At 42.2% G+C, this 15,851-nt stretch overlaps 1 protein-coding gene across 1 annotated transcript; it reads left to right on the forward strand.

The window, feature by feature from the left end:
• Window positions 1–346: 346 nt before the first annotated feature.
• NPY (neuropeptide Y) lies at window positions 347–15,481 on the forward strand. The gene is made up of 4 exons (XM_053359838.1): window positions 347–468; window positions 2,092–2,279; window positions 12,698–12,778; window positions 14,966–15,481. Exons 2-4 carry the CDS (start codon window positions 2,092–2,094, stop codon window positions 14,988–14,990), a joined length of 294 nt encoding a protein of 97 aa, XP_053215813.1. The 5' UTR covers window positions 347–468; the 3' UTR covers window positions 14,991–15,481.
• Window positions 15,482–15,851: the final 370 nt, after the last annotated feature.

Below are 15,851 nucleotides of genomic sequence, written 5' to 3' on the forward strand. Positions count from 1 at the left end.
TGCCCTAAGGAAGGAATTTGGCTCCACTAAATTGCTGCGAGTGTGTTGATGGGGGAAATGGCCAAACCAAACCAAAAACTTTCTCTGGAGTGATCGAGGGGCCTCTAGCGCCTGGCTGGAGATGGCTGAGGCAAGTCGGGCTACTCTCCCACGGACCCCTTTTCCTTCCCTCTCCCCCTCCACTCCCTCCCCTGGTCCCCCCCCCCCATGTCCATGTCAAGCGATCGCCAATCCCAGGGCAGCAGGAGGGCGCAGGCGGAGAGGCGGTGGTGGAGACTTGGGGGGGGGGGCTCGGAGTCAGCGCTGCGTGATCGCTCGAAGCCCCTCCCGCCTGCTGGAAAAGCCATAAAAAACCTCGCCGAGGCGCGCAGCCCCACACTGGAGAGCGGAGCCACTTCGCGAAGGAAGCGACGCCCAAGCCACACTCCGTAGGAGCAGCACTGCCAGAGAACCTCAGCCACACACACGGTGAGTCCTCGTCTCCCCTCCCCACGCGTCATCTCACACCCCCATCTTTCTTGGTCTCCGTTTGTCCTGCTCCTCCTAAGTTTCCCAGGACGCTTCTCCTCTCCATCTGCTAAAAGCCCCCTCTTTAGGGTTTCAACTCGACTGTCTTTCGCTTTCCAATCTCATCGGTGCTTAAATCTGCGGAGATTTTTTTTTTTTCCATTTCGGGGTTTCCCCTCTTTTCTCCACGCGTCAAAGATTTGACGTGTTTCCAAGGCTTCTTGCAACTTTTTCTCCGCGCGCTCCTCCTTCGCGTTAGAGTTTGCTCCGGGAGAAGGCTGCCAGCCTGCACCCACTTCCTCGGGAGTAAGCCCCACTGGGATCAACGGGACTCACTTTTGAGTAGATCGGTGGATAGGGTTGTCCCACAGAATTCAAGTCCTTAATAGCGCCAGTCGGTTTGAAAGTTCTCCGTCGCCATTCCTGGATTTTAAACAAATTCCCTTTGTGAAAATAACTTTTTCCTTCCCACGTTTGCCTGCTTTTCAGGGATTGGAGTTCCCTTCCTATGGACACTGGCTGTTTGAGCCGTTTCACTGGGAAAGGTGATGATGAACCACTAGGAGGAACACGAATGGTTGACCTGGGGCATAATAACATTTGGAACCCATCAATTGTTGTCTATTGTCTTCTAGTTCAGTGGCAGAGCAAAACACCTGCTTTTGTCCACAACGCTGAGCCAGAGGAACCAATAGTTCTTCCCCACACTGCTTATTACAAACATAAACTCGCTTCTCCAAAGGAAAAAAAACTTGCCAGTTCAGTGGGGTTTGTTCCTTTTTCTAAAGGAACCTTGGGGAAAGATTGTTGGGATTTCCATGATTGATTGATTGATTGATTTTTAAGAGAGAATTTAAGACTATAAAATAAACTAAAACCAGAATGTTGACTGAAGCAATGTACTTGGAGAAAGGATGTGAAAGCTGTTAAGCTTCCTAGATTTATTCTTTACTCAGCAGAAATGAAAGAACGACTTACGAACTCTGTAAAATCCTTTGAAGCTTTAATTAACAAACAAACGTATAACCAAAAGGAATGTCGTCTAATATTGATTCTAAATATGGGAAATACAGGGCTGAATTTAGTTTGCCTTGCTCCGACCTGCTCCCAGAATCCATTTTCAACACCACCACGATGCAGTCTTGGAGCATGTCCTGAGTCATTAATTTTATTTAGCTATTTAAAAGATGTCTATGCCCCCTTCATTTTTTTCCCCAGTGAGGGGCACAGTGCGGTCGGTTCAAACCATAAAACCTACAAACCACACTTATCCTTCCCCATTAAGAAACTACAAAAAATTGGCACACTAGGTGCTCATTTAGCTTGTTCTCCAAGCAGACCTAACTCCCAGCAAGTCTTGCTTTAGAAGAAATTTAGCCAAGGACCTACAATATTCAATACATCAGAGTAGTTTTGCTAGTTGATGGGTTCTTCCGAATACAACAAGGGACTGGGGACCACCCCTTTCACTGTCTTTTTGCCCCTGCCGCCAAAACAATGGTTAGCGAGAAACATTTCATGTGATGCTTTCTGCCTTGCCTCGCCTCACCCTTCCACCCGGCACCCTCCCCTGGTCTCCTGCAGATGCAAGGGATGATGCGGTTGTGGCTGTCTGCGATGACGCTTGCCCTGTGCCTGCTGATCTGCCTGGGGACTCTGGCAGAAGCATATCCATCCAAACCGGACAGCCCTGGCGAGGATGCTCCTGCAGAAGACATGGCCAGATACTACTCGGCACTGAGGCATTACATCAACCTCATCACACGACAGAGGTAGGTGCCAAAGGGGGGCATCGCCACCGTCACTCTGGGCGGCAAGAGCAACGTCATGGTTAAGGACACCTACCACGTATCACGGATCCATTATACAACTGCCGGATGTGATACAATGTTAGTTCTTCATCGTGAGTTTCATCAGGGGTGGCTAACCTGTGCCCCTCCCCAAATGTTGTTGCATCCTCGCTCCCATCAGCTCCCATCAGCATTGTCAGTGGTCAGGGATGATGGGAGTCGTCATCCAACATGATACGGAGGACCATAGGTTAGCCATCCCTGATTTATAGCCTGCCCAGTTCCAGAATGGGCAATGCACATAGGAAGATCTACATATTTGAAGGGCTCCCAGCCTCATTCTAGTGCAGGCACCCCCAAACTTGGCCTTCCAGATGTTTTGGGACTATAACTCCCATCAACCCTAGCGAACAGGACCAGTGGTCAGGAATGATGGGAATTGTAGTCCCAAAACAGCTGGAGGGCTGAGTTTGGGTATGCCTGCTCTAGTGACACACCCACTCATCCCGCATGGAAATATAAAAATGAAAAAATGCAGCCTATCGCTTATCTTTTACCTTGCATTGCTATTAGGTCCTACTTTCTTGTGTAGAAAGGCAATGTTTATTATTATTATTATTATTATTATTATTATTATTATTATTACCATTGCACATTTGACACTACTGCAGGTCTATGGCAGGGCAAGCTGCACCTGGTGAACATCTTCCCTTCTACTCAACAATTAAACGCATAGGAGCCTAGAGCCTATAGGAAACTCAGGGGTGTTTGCATACTTGCTATTTACTCATCCCTTTACTTCTGGGAATCCAGATGTGGTTCATTCCTAAATGTTGTATTCATGCATTTTTCTATTATCACCCTAATCCTTCCTCGTTCCTAATAGTGATCATCTGTTGCAATTTAAGCAGACAGCTGTTCTTCATAGTTGCAGTGCAATAGTTCAGGTGCGAAGCAATACTATTATTTCTCCCTCAGTGGATGTGCAGTTGGTGCTGCTGCTGATGACTGGGTAATCTCACCCCTCAAGGGGCAGCCGATGTTTCATTTTCACTTCATTTCACTTTTAATATGTATAGTGCCTTTCTATGCTGCTATACTCAAGGCAGTTTACAAAAAAACAAAAGATCACACACTTTATGATAATTTGTTCCAATACAAAAAATGTCGTAATAAAAACACAATAAGCAACTTATTTCAAATAAAGTAATATTCAATAATCCATCAGAATATAAAAGTAGCCAATAAAAATAACTCTCAAAATACCAGCAAATAATAATTACACAGAAATCCACTCTTAACAATTACATTACATAATTACTAAACAATAATCAATAAAAATAACTGCAAGTCACAATGCACAAAAAAACACAATACATACAAAACCATGTAAATTTGTAAATGGATCAAATTGAGAAACAAATTATTTTTAACCTGGATCTTCCCAGATGTTGTTGGACTACAACTCCCATCATCCCTGACCATTGGCCAAGCTGGAGAGGGCAGATGGGTGTTGAATTCGCACACCTGGAGAGTAACATATTGGCGACCCCTGGTGTTCACCATGGGAAGCAAAGCCTCTACCAAACCACTGTCATCTTCTAAAACTCCTTCCCCCTTCATACCAGCCTAATGGAGGTATCTATAAACGTAAGGACTAGAAGCCTGAGATTTGTTGCAGAAAGTGCAGGGCAGGATATTTGTTCCATACGTTCATAATTTGAGTAAACCATCATAGGCTTGGACTGTTACTGTTTCATGTGCAAAAAATGCCATTTAGCAACCTCTCTGGGAAGCTGGTCACAAGAGCATGCATTATAGAAATGCTTCATTCATTCTCCAATGACACTTATTCCCTGCCTGTGTTCCTATAGTAGAGGAGCCTTGTGCTGCCTTAGATCCAGCAGGTTCAGAAACTTGATCCATTCAGTCATACAGTTCAAACGTTTTTGTTTAGGCAAGCAGTAGATTTTTTTTTAATATATAAAAGGTTTTGTTTTGTTTTTTTAAAAAACAACAACTTTGGATTATATATCCCTTTTTCTGATGCACTTATTGGACTATTTTGGATAAATTTTGTCTTATATTTTATAGTAATTAATGGTTTCATTGTTCTCCACTTTTAAAGCGTTTTCTGTTAAAAAGTGGATTTTTAAAAAATGGAAGGAGAAGAAATTAAATATCTTTAGTTACAGGCCTTTAGAATGTATGTATGATAAAGATTAGGCTGCAATATCCTTTTAGGAAAAGGGGAAAAAAAAGATTGCATCCTGGTTGATGGAAGAGAGATATTCTGCTATGGCATCATTTTCAAAGTTCAAATAAAAACTAAAATTCCCAGGAATAATCTCTCCATTTGGATGCCCACAATAACTTAATTCAAATGGTCATTAGATGTTGTTCTATTTAGTCCCAGGAAGTGATTACAACACAGTCCAGGTTTGGTTCATGTCCTAATTGAGTTACTATTCAAACCAGAGGAGATAGTTTTAATTAGGTTGCCACTGGTTCTGTGCTCTCACAGTTGGGGGGGATTGAATTAGAAGGCAGAATGATCATTTCATCTTGTTAAAGACGCCTTAGCAAACTGGTAATTTAGTGTCTGTGCAATAAAATATGCCCCCCCAAACCCCCCGATGAAGAGCCCACTGGAAAAGCCTCTCATCAAAAGGAGTTTAATGGCATGTCCTCACAAGAATAAGTCTACCATGTGAGCCAATGGATTTTCGATATAACAAGCACAATTTCCAGTAATCGTTGCAATTTCTTCAGGTATATTTACTATTGCCTGTATTCACTCGTCCTTTTATTTTTATCACATCTCTCCATGTGTTCATACAAAGAGCAAGTCAGGATTGTTCTTCTGGACAATCCAGCCTTGTGTGAAAATCCAGCCCTTTGTAGGGTTTGGTACTTGAAGAACTCCAAAAAAAAAAAAAAAAAAAAAAGAGGAACAGATTGTGGTACTGTAAGAAAATTGCATATATGTCACACACTGGAATTGGGTGAGAGAGAAATTTTATTCATATTTTAATGCAAATCGACCTGATTCACACTTCCGAAAGCAACACGTGAATTGAAATGTAGCTATCCTTTGAAATATGATTTTTTTAAAAAAAGGATTTTGCAATGCCAAAACACGTACCTGGAAATGGGTGTATTAGGTGAGAGTGTGCATAAACACGCATACGTTAGTGAAAAAAGCTTACAAAATTGCATTATATTAGGGAAAACTGCATACAAAAATGTGTATATTAGGAGAAAGGCAAATCCGAATGTGCTGACAAAAATATTTGCCAGACTGATGCAGAAATGTGGTGGACAGAACATAATAGTGGAAAAATTAGGAACAGAGAGAAACTGAAATTGACCGATTTGTCCATCTCTGGTCAGAACAGCCAGCTCCCTGTCACTGTGTGTGTTGTGAAAAAAATGAGAAATCAAAGAAGAGAAAAGGAGCTAACTGTATTTATTAACTTGAAAAAGGAATACCTTACAGCATTTTAATGCTAGATAAGGAACCATTCCTTAGTAAGGAACAAATAGCAAAGCATTTAGAAGTGATGGAATAAGAGCTGTTCAACAGTGGAACTGACTCCCTTGGAAGGTGATGGACTCTCCTTCCTTGGAGATTTCTAAGCAGAGGTGGGATGTTACAATTTTATGATTCAGATTAATTGATCCACATCAAAGTACCAGGTATAAGAAGAGGACGAAGTGAGAAAATGTGTTTCCACCAGTATACTTTGTCTAATTAGACCACTTCTACAGAAGACTTTGGGGGGGGGAAACAACCCTTAGCTTTCCATTCACAATTTCTGCCGTATGGAAATATTAATCCTGGATAGAAAACAGGCCGTTTTTTTTAAGTGAAATGTACATTACAACCAGTGTAAGTTGTACATTTCCATTATGGAACAATTAAAACAAAACCTGGTTAAAGCCTTGCATGTGAAAAGGTTTTAAGAGAGGGTGGAATGTACCACTTTTCAACAAAGAACTCCTATAAGGCAAACAAGAAACAAATGGGAATACCAAACATCTGTCTGTTTCAAGCCCTCATCTCCTTTTGTAGAAGAAGACACAAGCTGGAGGAGAAAGATCCATGCCTTGCTATGCCTCTAGCAATTCAGGATCTCAGCCCTGCGTCCCTCTGTTCCTTTGATAGGATCCAAGTGAGCAGGCTACAAGGTTTGGGGTTTTGTAGAAAAAAGGAGAGCAAAGGTGGATGTGAATGAAGTTTGCCAAATTGTGCATAGCGTAGGGAAAGCAGAATGGGAGACAATTTTCTTCCTCTCACATAATGTACAGCCCAGATCACTCAACGAAGCTGAATGCTGAAAGGCTGAGGGCATAGTTGAGCTATGGAATTCATTGCCACAAGATGCAGTGATGGCTGCCAACTTTAATGGCTTTAAAAAAAAGGCAATCGGAAAACTTCAGGAGGTGGGGGTGGGATCAGGCTCTCAATGGTGACTAACCATGATGGCTATATACTGCCTTCAGTGTTGAAGGTGGTATCGTGATGAGAAGATCCTGAGTGGGAGAGTGCCACTCGGCTCAAGCCCTGCTTGTCGGCTTCCCATGGGTGTTTGGGTGGTAGCTGCAAAAGCAGATTGCTTGACTCGATGGGCCTCTGGTCTGATTCATCTCTCATCTGAGGGTTTCCCACAGTGGGAGATGATGCAACAGAGAGAGGGGAGAAGCTGGCTTTCCAACCAGATCTCATCCTCTGTGCCTTGTTTGGTTTCTAAGAATCACCTATACAGACTTAGGGCTGTAGTGGTAGAGGAACAGCCAGACCAGCAACATACAGAAATTGTCAGGAGTTCAGCCTACACTCGAGTAGGACCCTGGCAGAGACACATGCCCAACTGGCATGTTCTCTCCCTCCTGGTCTTTCGTTTGGGAGCTTCAAAAGCTTTCTTCAGCCCGAATGTCACAGCGACCGTTGCCAACCGACACTGGCACACTTAGGGATCCACATCATGCGTGACAGACCTCAGCAACTCAGTATTTTGGCTAATCTATTTTATTTACATATAAAGCACTGCAACATGGCTCCCTCTCTCTCTAGCATCAGACAGCAAAGGGAAAAAGAACAAAGGACAATAGTCCCACTTCACGCAACATAGTAACACAAACATCCTGTCTCCATCACTTCCCACTCTGTGGAGTCAAAACATATACGGTCATGTGAAAGACAACAATCCCATGACTGCAGTCACGGAGCAGGAATTCTAACAGAAATAACCCATTTAATCCCCATAATGCAGGGCCTTCTGGTGTGTACATTGTGAACGTACCCTCTGAGGGATTTCTATGTGCCAAATATCTTACACCATGAGAAATATCTCAAAAGTGTTTCTTACAACAGAACATTCAAGCACCCCTTACCAGCAACAAGAAGAGTGTGCCCCCCCAAAAAAAAACATACTGGTAGATTTTTGCAGCTCAAAAGCTTTGCTTTCAGCCCAGCCCACAGCCTCTTCTTTCTCCCCATGAGACATGGCTCAGCAGCACTCTAGCAGTTAATGAAACTCCAGCAGTGCCTGTCAGTGATGTTGGATTTGTGATGTCGGCTGCGTTCACCCCACACATTCAAGGCCCATTTAAAGCACATGTTTTCTGCAACATAATGTATATTTGTGTGTCGCGACATGCATTTTTGTGCTCCCTCCTGAGCTATGCACAGTCTTGTGCCTGTCTTTGGGTTGGAGAACTGCACCATAACATTCAGAGGAGAGAACATAACAATAATAAAAAAGCAACAACATCAAACATTAAAAGCTTCCCTAAACAGGGCTGCCTTCAGATGTCTTCTAAAAGTCAGATAGTTGTTTATTTCCTTGACATCTGAAGGGAGGGCCTTCCACAGGATGGGCGCCACTCCCGAGAAGGCCCTTTGCCTGGTTCAACAAGGAGTCTTATGGAACTGCTGGAGTAGGCCAATGGCCCATCTAGCCCCACATCCTTTTCACACAGTGGCGAGAAGCCCCCAGGCAAGACCCACTTCTGTGGTTTCCAGCAACTGGAATTTAGAAGCTTTGCTGTCTCAGACAGTGGAGGCAGAGTGTGAGCTGGATAGCACAGCTGCATCACATTCAGTTGGCCTGTTGGTTCAGGAACTGTGAATTGCATAGTGAAGCGAACCAAATTTTGCCCCGATCCCTGGCAATCATTCCACAAATAACATGATCATCTGAATCCACCTCTAGTAAAAGCATCTTGCCAACATTGGTTCTTTTTGGAAATCAAAGACTAGAACTAGAAATCAAAACAGTCTTTGGCTGCCATCCTAAGCAGCTACATACCTCTGAGGAGTAAACCCCATGGAATTCAATAGGGCTTCCTTCCGAGTCAACAGACATAGGGTCGGTTAGGGTTATTCACTCATGAGATGATGTTAAAACAAACAAACCACAGGCAAAGGTAGGTTTCCAGTTTGTTCTTTTAAAAATAGTTCCATAAGACTCCTTGTTGAACCAGAAAGAGGGCCTTCTCAGTAGTGGCACTCGCCTTGTGGAATGCCCTCCCTTCAGATGTCAAGGAAATAAACAACCATCTGACTTTTAGAAGACATCTGAAGGCAGCCCTGTTTAGGGAAGCTTTTAATGTTTGATGTTGTTGCTTTTTTATTATTGTTACTGGTGTTCTGTTGGGAGCGGCCCACAGTGGCTGGGAAAACCCAGCCAGATGGGCGGGGTATAAATAATACATTATTATTATTATTATTAGGTTAAAAAAAATTATCTCATGGTGAGGGGGGAATTCTAGAGAACACATCTGTTTTGGGACTGCAAGATGCAACCTAACAAATGAACCGAGTCTCATGGTATTAGAGCTGTTTTTCCCCTTTTAAATTGGGGTCCTGGTTTATGGCATTCAAGCAAGAGTGGGTGGCAATTTTGCTTGAATTCCATTATATTTACTGCAGCTGAATCTCCTCTTTATTGTGAAAGACATCATCCAGAAGTACTATTAATTGACATCAACGAGGGTTTCGGCTCATAATGGGCAGCAGGATCAGAGTCTTAATTTGGTAAACTAATATAAAAAGCCCAGGCATTTTCCTTAAGGATATTAACTCATTCTATCGCTGAAGCTCTGGCCATGTCTCAATTCACTGGAGAAAGGAAGCAGAAGCAAGCCTCAGATCATTTGGGGCTAGAGAACATTTGAATTTAGCATTATGCTTCATTAAATTATTGTATGGGTGGTTGATTAAAGCAGCTGGTTCTCTTCATATTCTTCACTTCAGAAATGCTTTGTCTGTATGGCATAAAGAAATCTCATTGGCTAAATGCAAAAGGGAATGCCTTTGTTATAGTGAAGTTAGTATGTACCATTGAAATGGGGAAAATGTTTTTGTTTAAAAAATAATAATACTGAAAATAGGTTATTGGAAGTGCAGGAAGAAGACTTATTATACTGAGTCAGACCACTGGTCCCTGTAGTTCAGTATTATCTGCTACCCAGACTGACTGGCTCTCCAAGGTTTCAGATATAAGCTTCCCATTGGCTGCAGGAGCTTTCTGAGCTCAAGCTCAAGCAGACGTTCGGTTTCCGAAAAATGTTCACAAACAGGAACACTTACTTCCGGGTTTGTGGTGTCCGGGAGCTGATTTGTTTGGCAAGTATACCATTCGCGAACGAAGGTACCACTGTAGGTCTTTTTGAGCCCTACCTAGCAAAGTTGGGGATTGGATCCAGGAAGTTTTTCAAGCAGTGAATGTTCTCTATCACTGAGCTATGGGCCTTCCCGTGCCATTAACATGGTCGTGTCCATCAATGGTCAAATGAGACAAGCAGGGGATGTTTATCACCATCTTGTCCTGTTTTCGAGCTTCCCAGGATCTTCAGACTGGGATTTACCGTATTTTTCGCTCTATAACATGCACCCGACCATAACACGCACATAGTTTTTAGAGGAGGAAAATCCGTAGGCATGCCACCCGTAGGCATTCCCTCCATAACACGCACAGACATTTCCCTTTACTTTCTAGGAGGAAAAAAGTGAGTGTTATGGTGCAAAAAATACGGTATTAATTTTTTAAGTCCTCTGGAGACAGTTTGTTGGGCTTAGTTAGACTTTGTTCTACAGTACCACGGGAATTCTAATACAGTGGTACCTCCGGCTGCGGATGGGATCTGTTCTGGAGGTCCGGTCGGATCCTGAGGTTTCCTCAACCTGAGGACCGCTTCTGCACATGCGCGCATGGCAAAACCTGGTAAAATACTTTCGGGTTTGCCGCTTTTGCATCCCGAAGTTTACGTAACCGGAGGTATCACTGTACATGTTTAATAAATTGTACTTCTGCCCTATCAGGTATGTCACACTATACCCCCCCTCCAAAGACTAGAGGGTTTTAAAATTCCATCTTTCAGCCTCTGCTCCCTCTCTGGAAAATAGGAACTTTGGTTTCTGTAAGGCTGAATGATATATGGTATACATATTACTTCTAGTAACACACTCAAAACCTAACCTCCCTCCCTCCCTCCCTCCTTCCCAGGCTTCTTGTGAGGAAGATGGAATTATGTGATCAGCCTGGGCTCCTTGAGGGAAGGATGGGATTGGGTTTTTTTAAACGCAACAAATAAAACAGGGCAAATGCGTTCTAAGAGAAGTGAGCAATAGCTCAGTTGGTTAGAGCATGGTGCTGATAATGCCAAGGTTGCAGGTTTAATACGATACGATAATCTTTATTGTCATTGTCCCACACAGAACAACAAAAATGGAAAAAAATATACATCAGATATTCAAAAACCAACAAGCCTGCTATCCCAGCCTGGTTAACCCCTAAAAACTCTGATACCCCATAATTAAATACAATATACTCCCACAGAGATTACCTTACACTGCGTTTAAAACCAAAATCGCGTTTGGATAAAAACTGTTTCTCAGGCGGCTAGTCCTAGTCTTTATAACCCTGCACCTTCTTCCAGAAGGCAGAAGCTGAAAGAGATCAATTCCAGGGTGCGTACCATCCTATTCTCATATGGGACAGCTGCATATTCCTTTATTGCAGGGGGTTGGACTAGATGACCCTCAGGGTCCCTTCCAACTCTACAATTCTATGATTTTGGAGTAGGTGCTTCACACAGCCACTGCTGGAAAGTGGAGAACTGGGAGAGTCATGTGTCGGGCCAACCCAAGATATTTTGGCACCAGGGAGAACCACAGAATGCCACTCCCTTCCCCTGCCAGTTTAGTAAGAGGGAGGCGATGGTGTTGAAGAAAGTTTGCTTTATCTGAGAAAAGAACAAAGCCAGCCTTCTGAACGCAAGTCCCAACACTGTGTAGCCCTCCCAACACTCTTCACAGTCTGTATTCCTCACACAATGAAGCACACAAAAGTCAAGCTGTAGTGTTTTGTGCCCTCTGGAAATTTCAAGCAGTTACATTTTTTAGCATTCTGATTGTTATGTAGCAAGGATCATTGTGAATTTTATCTGTGTGAGTTAGATGCTTTCAGTTTTTTCCTCTGTCTGTGTCACGTCTTTGAACAAAGTGTCCCTTGTTGAATAAGGTATTATCTTTTTTTTTAAAAAACCATCTCTTTTACCCATCACTCCCGCACTAAAAAATAAATAAATTCAGCTCTATAGGGGATTAGACCAAGAAAATTGATAAATGGTTTTAGTCAGTGCTTTTTTTCTAGAAATATAAGTGCTGGTACTTACCATGAAGTTGTTACAGTAAGTGCTACACTTTTAACCAGTGCTTTTCATCTCAAAAAAAAAAGGGGTGCCGGTACTGCGTACCCTTGAATACACCCTGAAAAAAAGCACTGGTTTTTAGTAATGCATGACTTCTCTTCTGCACAGTACCCAACACATTGTTAGCAAGCTATAATAGCTGCCCCACCAGCCAGTGTAATTCAAAAAAGCAAAACTCAAATTAGTTGACTTGCACTAACTCTTTAGCCATGCTCACCACACCAGGATAACAACAAAACTGAAAGTGCAGATTATTGGAACCAACTTGATAACAGCTTGTGACTTGTGGGGAAGGGTGGAGAAGAAAGCACAAGAGTTCAATGCTACGGCCAGGAGGCTATTGCTATGGCTTCACCCCACCAGATGATCCTCTTCTGGTCTAGCAACATCTGGGTGGGCATCTGCTCTGGGGTCTCAGGCAGGGGTCTTTCACATTGGTTGCTACCTGACCCTTTTAGTGGAGAATCCAGGGAGATGCCTACAAGCAGCAGATGTGCTTCTACCACAGAACTATGGCCTTATGTGTGTTCACACTGCATTATATGGGAAATTTGAGGAAAGTGCTGTGTGGTTGAAGCACCAGATAACACATTTGACTTAATTCTTGTCATGTATTTACATGTTTCAACTTAATCTGTTTTTAAGATACTTCTTTTTTAAAAACAAAACTGATTCAACAGGTATGGAAAGCGATCCAGCCCAGAGACACTGCTCTCCGACCTCTTGTTGAGAGAAAGCACAGAAAATATTCCTAGATCTAGGTACGTATAAAAGTCTTTTTGTGATCATTATTATCACTGAGCTATCTTATCACTGAGTTGCTTAAGCCCTTGCTCTAAACTACCAACCCTTCCTTTTGTAAAAAAAAAAAAGAAATATTGAACAAATAAGAGGTTATTTTTTACTTTGCACATTCTAGAACCATATCCAGTTCTGGACCCCTGCTTTAAAGCTGGGGGGGGGGGAGTTACTATAGAATTTGTTGAAGTTTACATTCAAAACTTTTTACATGCCAAAAAGTTTCCATAAATCTTCATCAATGTGAGACCAAATAGTAGGACCATGATGAATTACCCCACCCACAACATTGCATGCTTCTCCCCCAACAACCATGAATGCCTGTAGGGAATCGGGACTTTCCATGTATAGTTGTATGCACAAGGGTTCTCCAAGATCTAGAACCACAGGGTTACAGATCTCTGGGAAGCTTTCATGCATACAACTTATACATGTGATGGTCTCCACCCTATGTACGACCATGCTGTACACACAGTTGTTGAGGAAGGAACATACATTGTCCGAAGGGGGTCTACTCAACATGACCTCACTCCTTGCTCCTATGTCAGGCATAGGCAAACTCGGCCCTCCAGATGTTTTGGAACTACAACTCCCACCATCCCTAGCTAACAGGACCAGTGGTCAGGGATGATGGGAATTGTAGTCCCAAAACATCTGGAGAGCCGAGTTTGCCTGTGCCTGTCCTATGTTGACAAACATTGAACCAAATAATGCCAGAATAGAGCTATAGATACTAGAGATTCTGCAATTGTGGTACAAACGTACAGAGTGTTACACGAAGAACTGGGCTTTAATGAATTGCAAATATCTTCTGTCTCCCTCCCTCCCTCTGAATATAATTTCATCCAAGCCATCATGCATCTACCTTATTCAAACAGGATGATGTTCTGTCAAAGCTAAGCCAGTGGGTTCAATGGCAGAAAGCTAAGCAAGCGCTCAAGAATTCTGTGTAAAATGCATGTTTAAAATTAGCTGAATTTGACTAACTTAAGTCCATTGGTTTCAATGGGTCTACACTAAGGAAGACTTAGTCAGATACAGCCAGTAGTGAGACTCACTTCAGAGCAAGGAACAATCCTTTATAATATGATTCAACAGTTTTTACTTCATCTACTGCAGCTTGCACATAATCAAACTTTAAAGGGAAAACTAGAATATTACACACACACGGAATCCGATTTTCAACACATTGTTAACAAAATAATGTGATTATCTGCAACACAGACAGAGAGAAATAAGTATAGTCACCAACTAATATGGTGAGCAATGCTATGTTCTATTGGTCTTTTGATTTCAAATACATTTGTTGTTTTTTGTTATTCGTATTGCTGACTTCTATTTTTATTACTTTTTACTTTTGCTGTTGGAAAGCCACTTTGGATGGGAATTGCCCTGAGAAGTGGCCTATGAATATTTTAAAGTAAATTAAAGATAAAAAAGTAACAATTCAGTTCCCAGGTGCATTTCAACCTTGTGGCCTTCTTCAATGGTATAGAAACCAATGATTTTACTGGATTGGCTGCATTACAGTAGGATTAAATTCAGATGCCTAAATCAGAGTGGAGGACTCGCCTTTCCAGGAAGAAGGTGCATGATATATATGGGCAGCCGATGTGTCTTCCATGCCTTCCTAGGAAATTAACACCAGAGCCTTCAGACATTCGGCTCATCCTGTGTTGAACAACATCCTCCTCTGTGAAAGTTCTTCTTGGGCTCCTCATCCATCTGTCCCTGCATCCAACAAAGCCATTGTCTGAGCAAAACATCTCCTCCTCACACCACAGAACTTCTCCCTCTGTGTGCCACTGAACCCCATGTGCTCTGGGTACTTCCCAAATCTACCAGAACAGATTCAGGGCAGTGCATGTGGGAGGGTGGAGAAGGAAGAGAAGTTCTGTGGTGCAAGCAGAAATTGGTCTGCTCATGCAAGGATTTCACTGGATTCAACCTAGAACGTTCTTAATATAAAACTATTATTTCCATTATTCGGTGTACAAATCTCACTTGTATCCCTTCTTGTCTATGAATTGGGTTGCACGTGGTAACTCATCATATATGTCTTTGAGTGAACTTATAGTAGTCCTGAAAAACAGTTTAAATATTTCTGTTCTCTCACTGACCACCAGGATATGTTTTTCTCTGTGCTACAGGTACGAGGATCCTTCCATGTGGTGATGGGAATGAATCACCTTCAGTATTTTTCCTAGTTTTCACTTCATGTCCCATTGCTAAGAAGACCAGCTGGGAGTATCACACCCACCAAATGCATGCAGCCATCGTACTGAATTCTGTAGTGTTCTCCCTTCCTTCTCCTTGTACATACATTTGTTTAAATAAATTACTTGTGCACTCCAAATGGTAACATTTTAAATGTGTGTGTCAAGAAAAGGCCCATTATAATGGGCAAGGGTTTCTTTTTTTAAAAGCTATTAAAACTGAGTTACAACCTCTTTACTGTCTCAAGTAGCATGAACAACAATCAGAGTACCAACTTCAGTACAGTAGTTGTAAAAAGTGACATTTGTTTGACAATTTTTCTGGCCTCGGGACTCACTTTTAATATTTATTTTATAGAACATTATTTGTTCCATTACAATTATTGGCCATGATGCAACTGAGATAAAAAAATAAAAATAAAAAAATGTGGAAAGTGCATATTTTATTAATCAGTGTACAGAATATTATTTATTGCTTTGACAAATCTCTTAATATTGATAGCATTTTTAGAGGACAGAAACGTTCCTGTGCCTGTGAATTAGACTATCAAAACCAATTCGAAAAAGTGCTCTAAACCTATTGCTGCTTTGTTTTGAAAAAAAGAACCCTTATTTTTTATTTAAGATAACAGAAAGATGAGTTTAGGAAAGATTTGTGTTGCTCAAAGCATTGAACATTTAGTGCAGGTCTCCACAACTAAGTGGAACTAAATATAGGCCACCAGCCCTGAAGTATGGCCTGCCAGAATCCTGGTAACCCCTCCTTTTTCCTTCCTTCCTTCCTTCCTTCCACCCTGGTGGCATTACCATTCATGGCTGA

The sequence above is a fragment of the Podarcis raffonei genome, chromosome 12, assembly GCF_027172205.1.
Source record: "Podarcis raffonei isolate rPodRaf1 chromosome 12, rPodRaf1.pri, whole genome shotgun sequence".
Taxonomy (NCBI): Eukaryota; Metazoa; Chordata; class Lepidosauria; order Squamata; family Lacertidae; genus Podarcis; species Podarcis raffonei.

Coding starts and splice junctions, on each gene's coding strand:
- NPY (XM_053359838.1), top strand. CDS start 2,092: ATGCAAGGGATGATGCGGTTGTGGCTGTCTGCGATGACGCTTGCCCTG. Junction 2,280..12,697: donor AACCTCATCACACGACAGAG/GTAGGTGCCAAA, acceptor CTGATTCAACAG/GTATGGAAAGCGATCCAGCC. Junction 12,779..14,965: donor GAAAATATTCCTAGATCTAG/GTACGTATAAAA, acceptor TCTGTGCTACAG/GTACGAGGATCCTTCCATGT.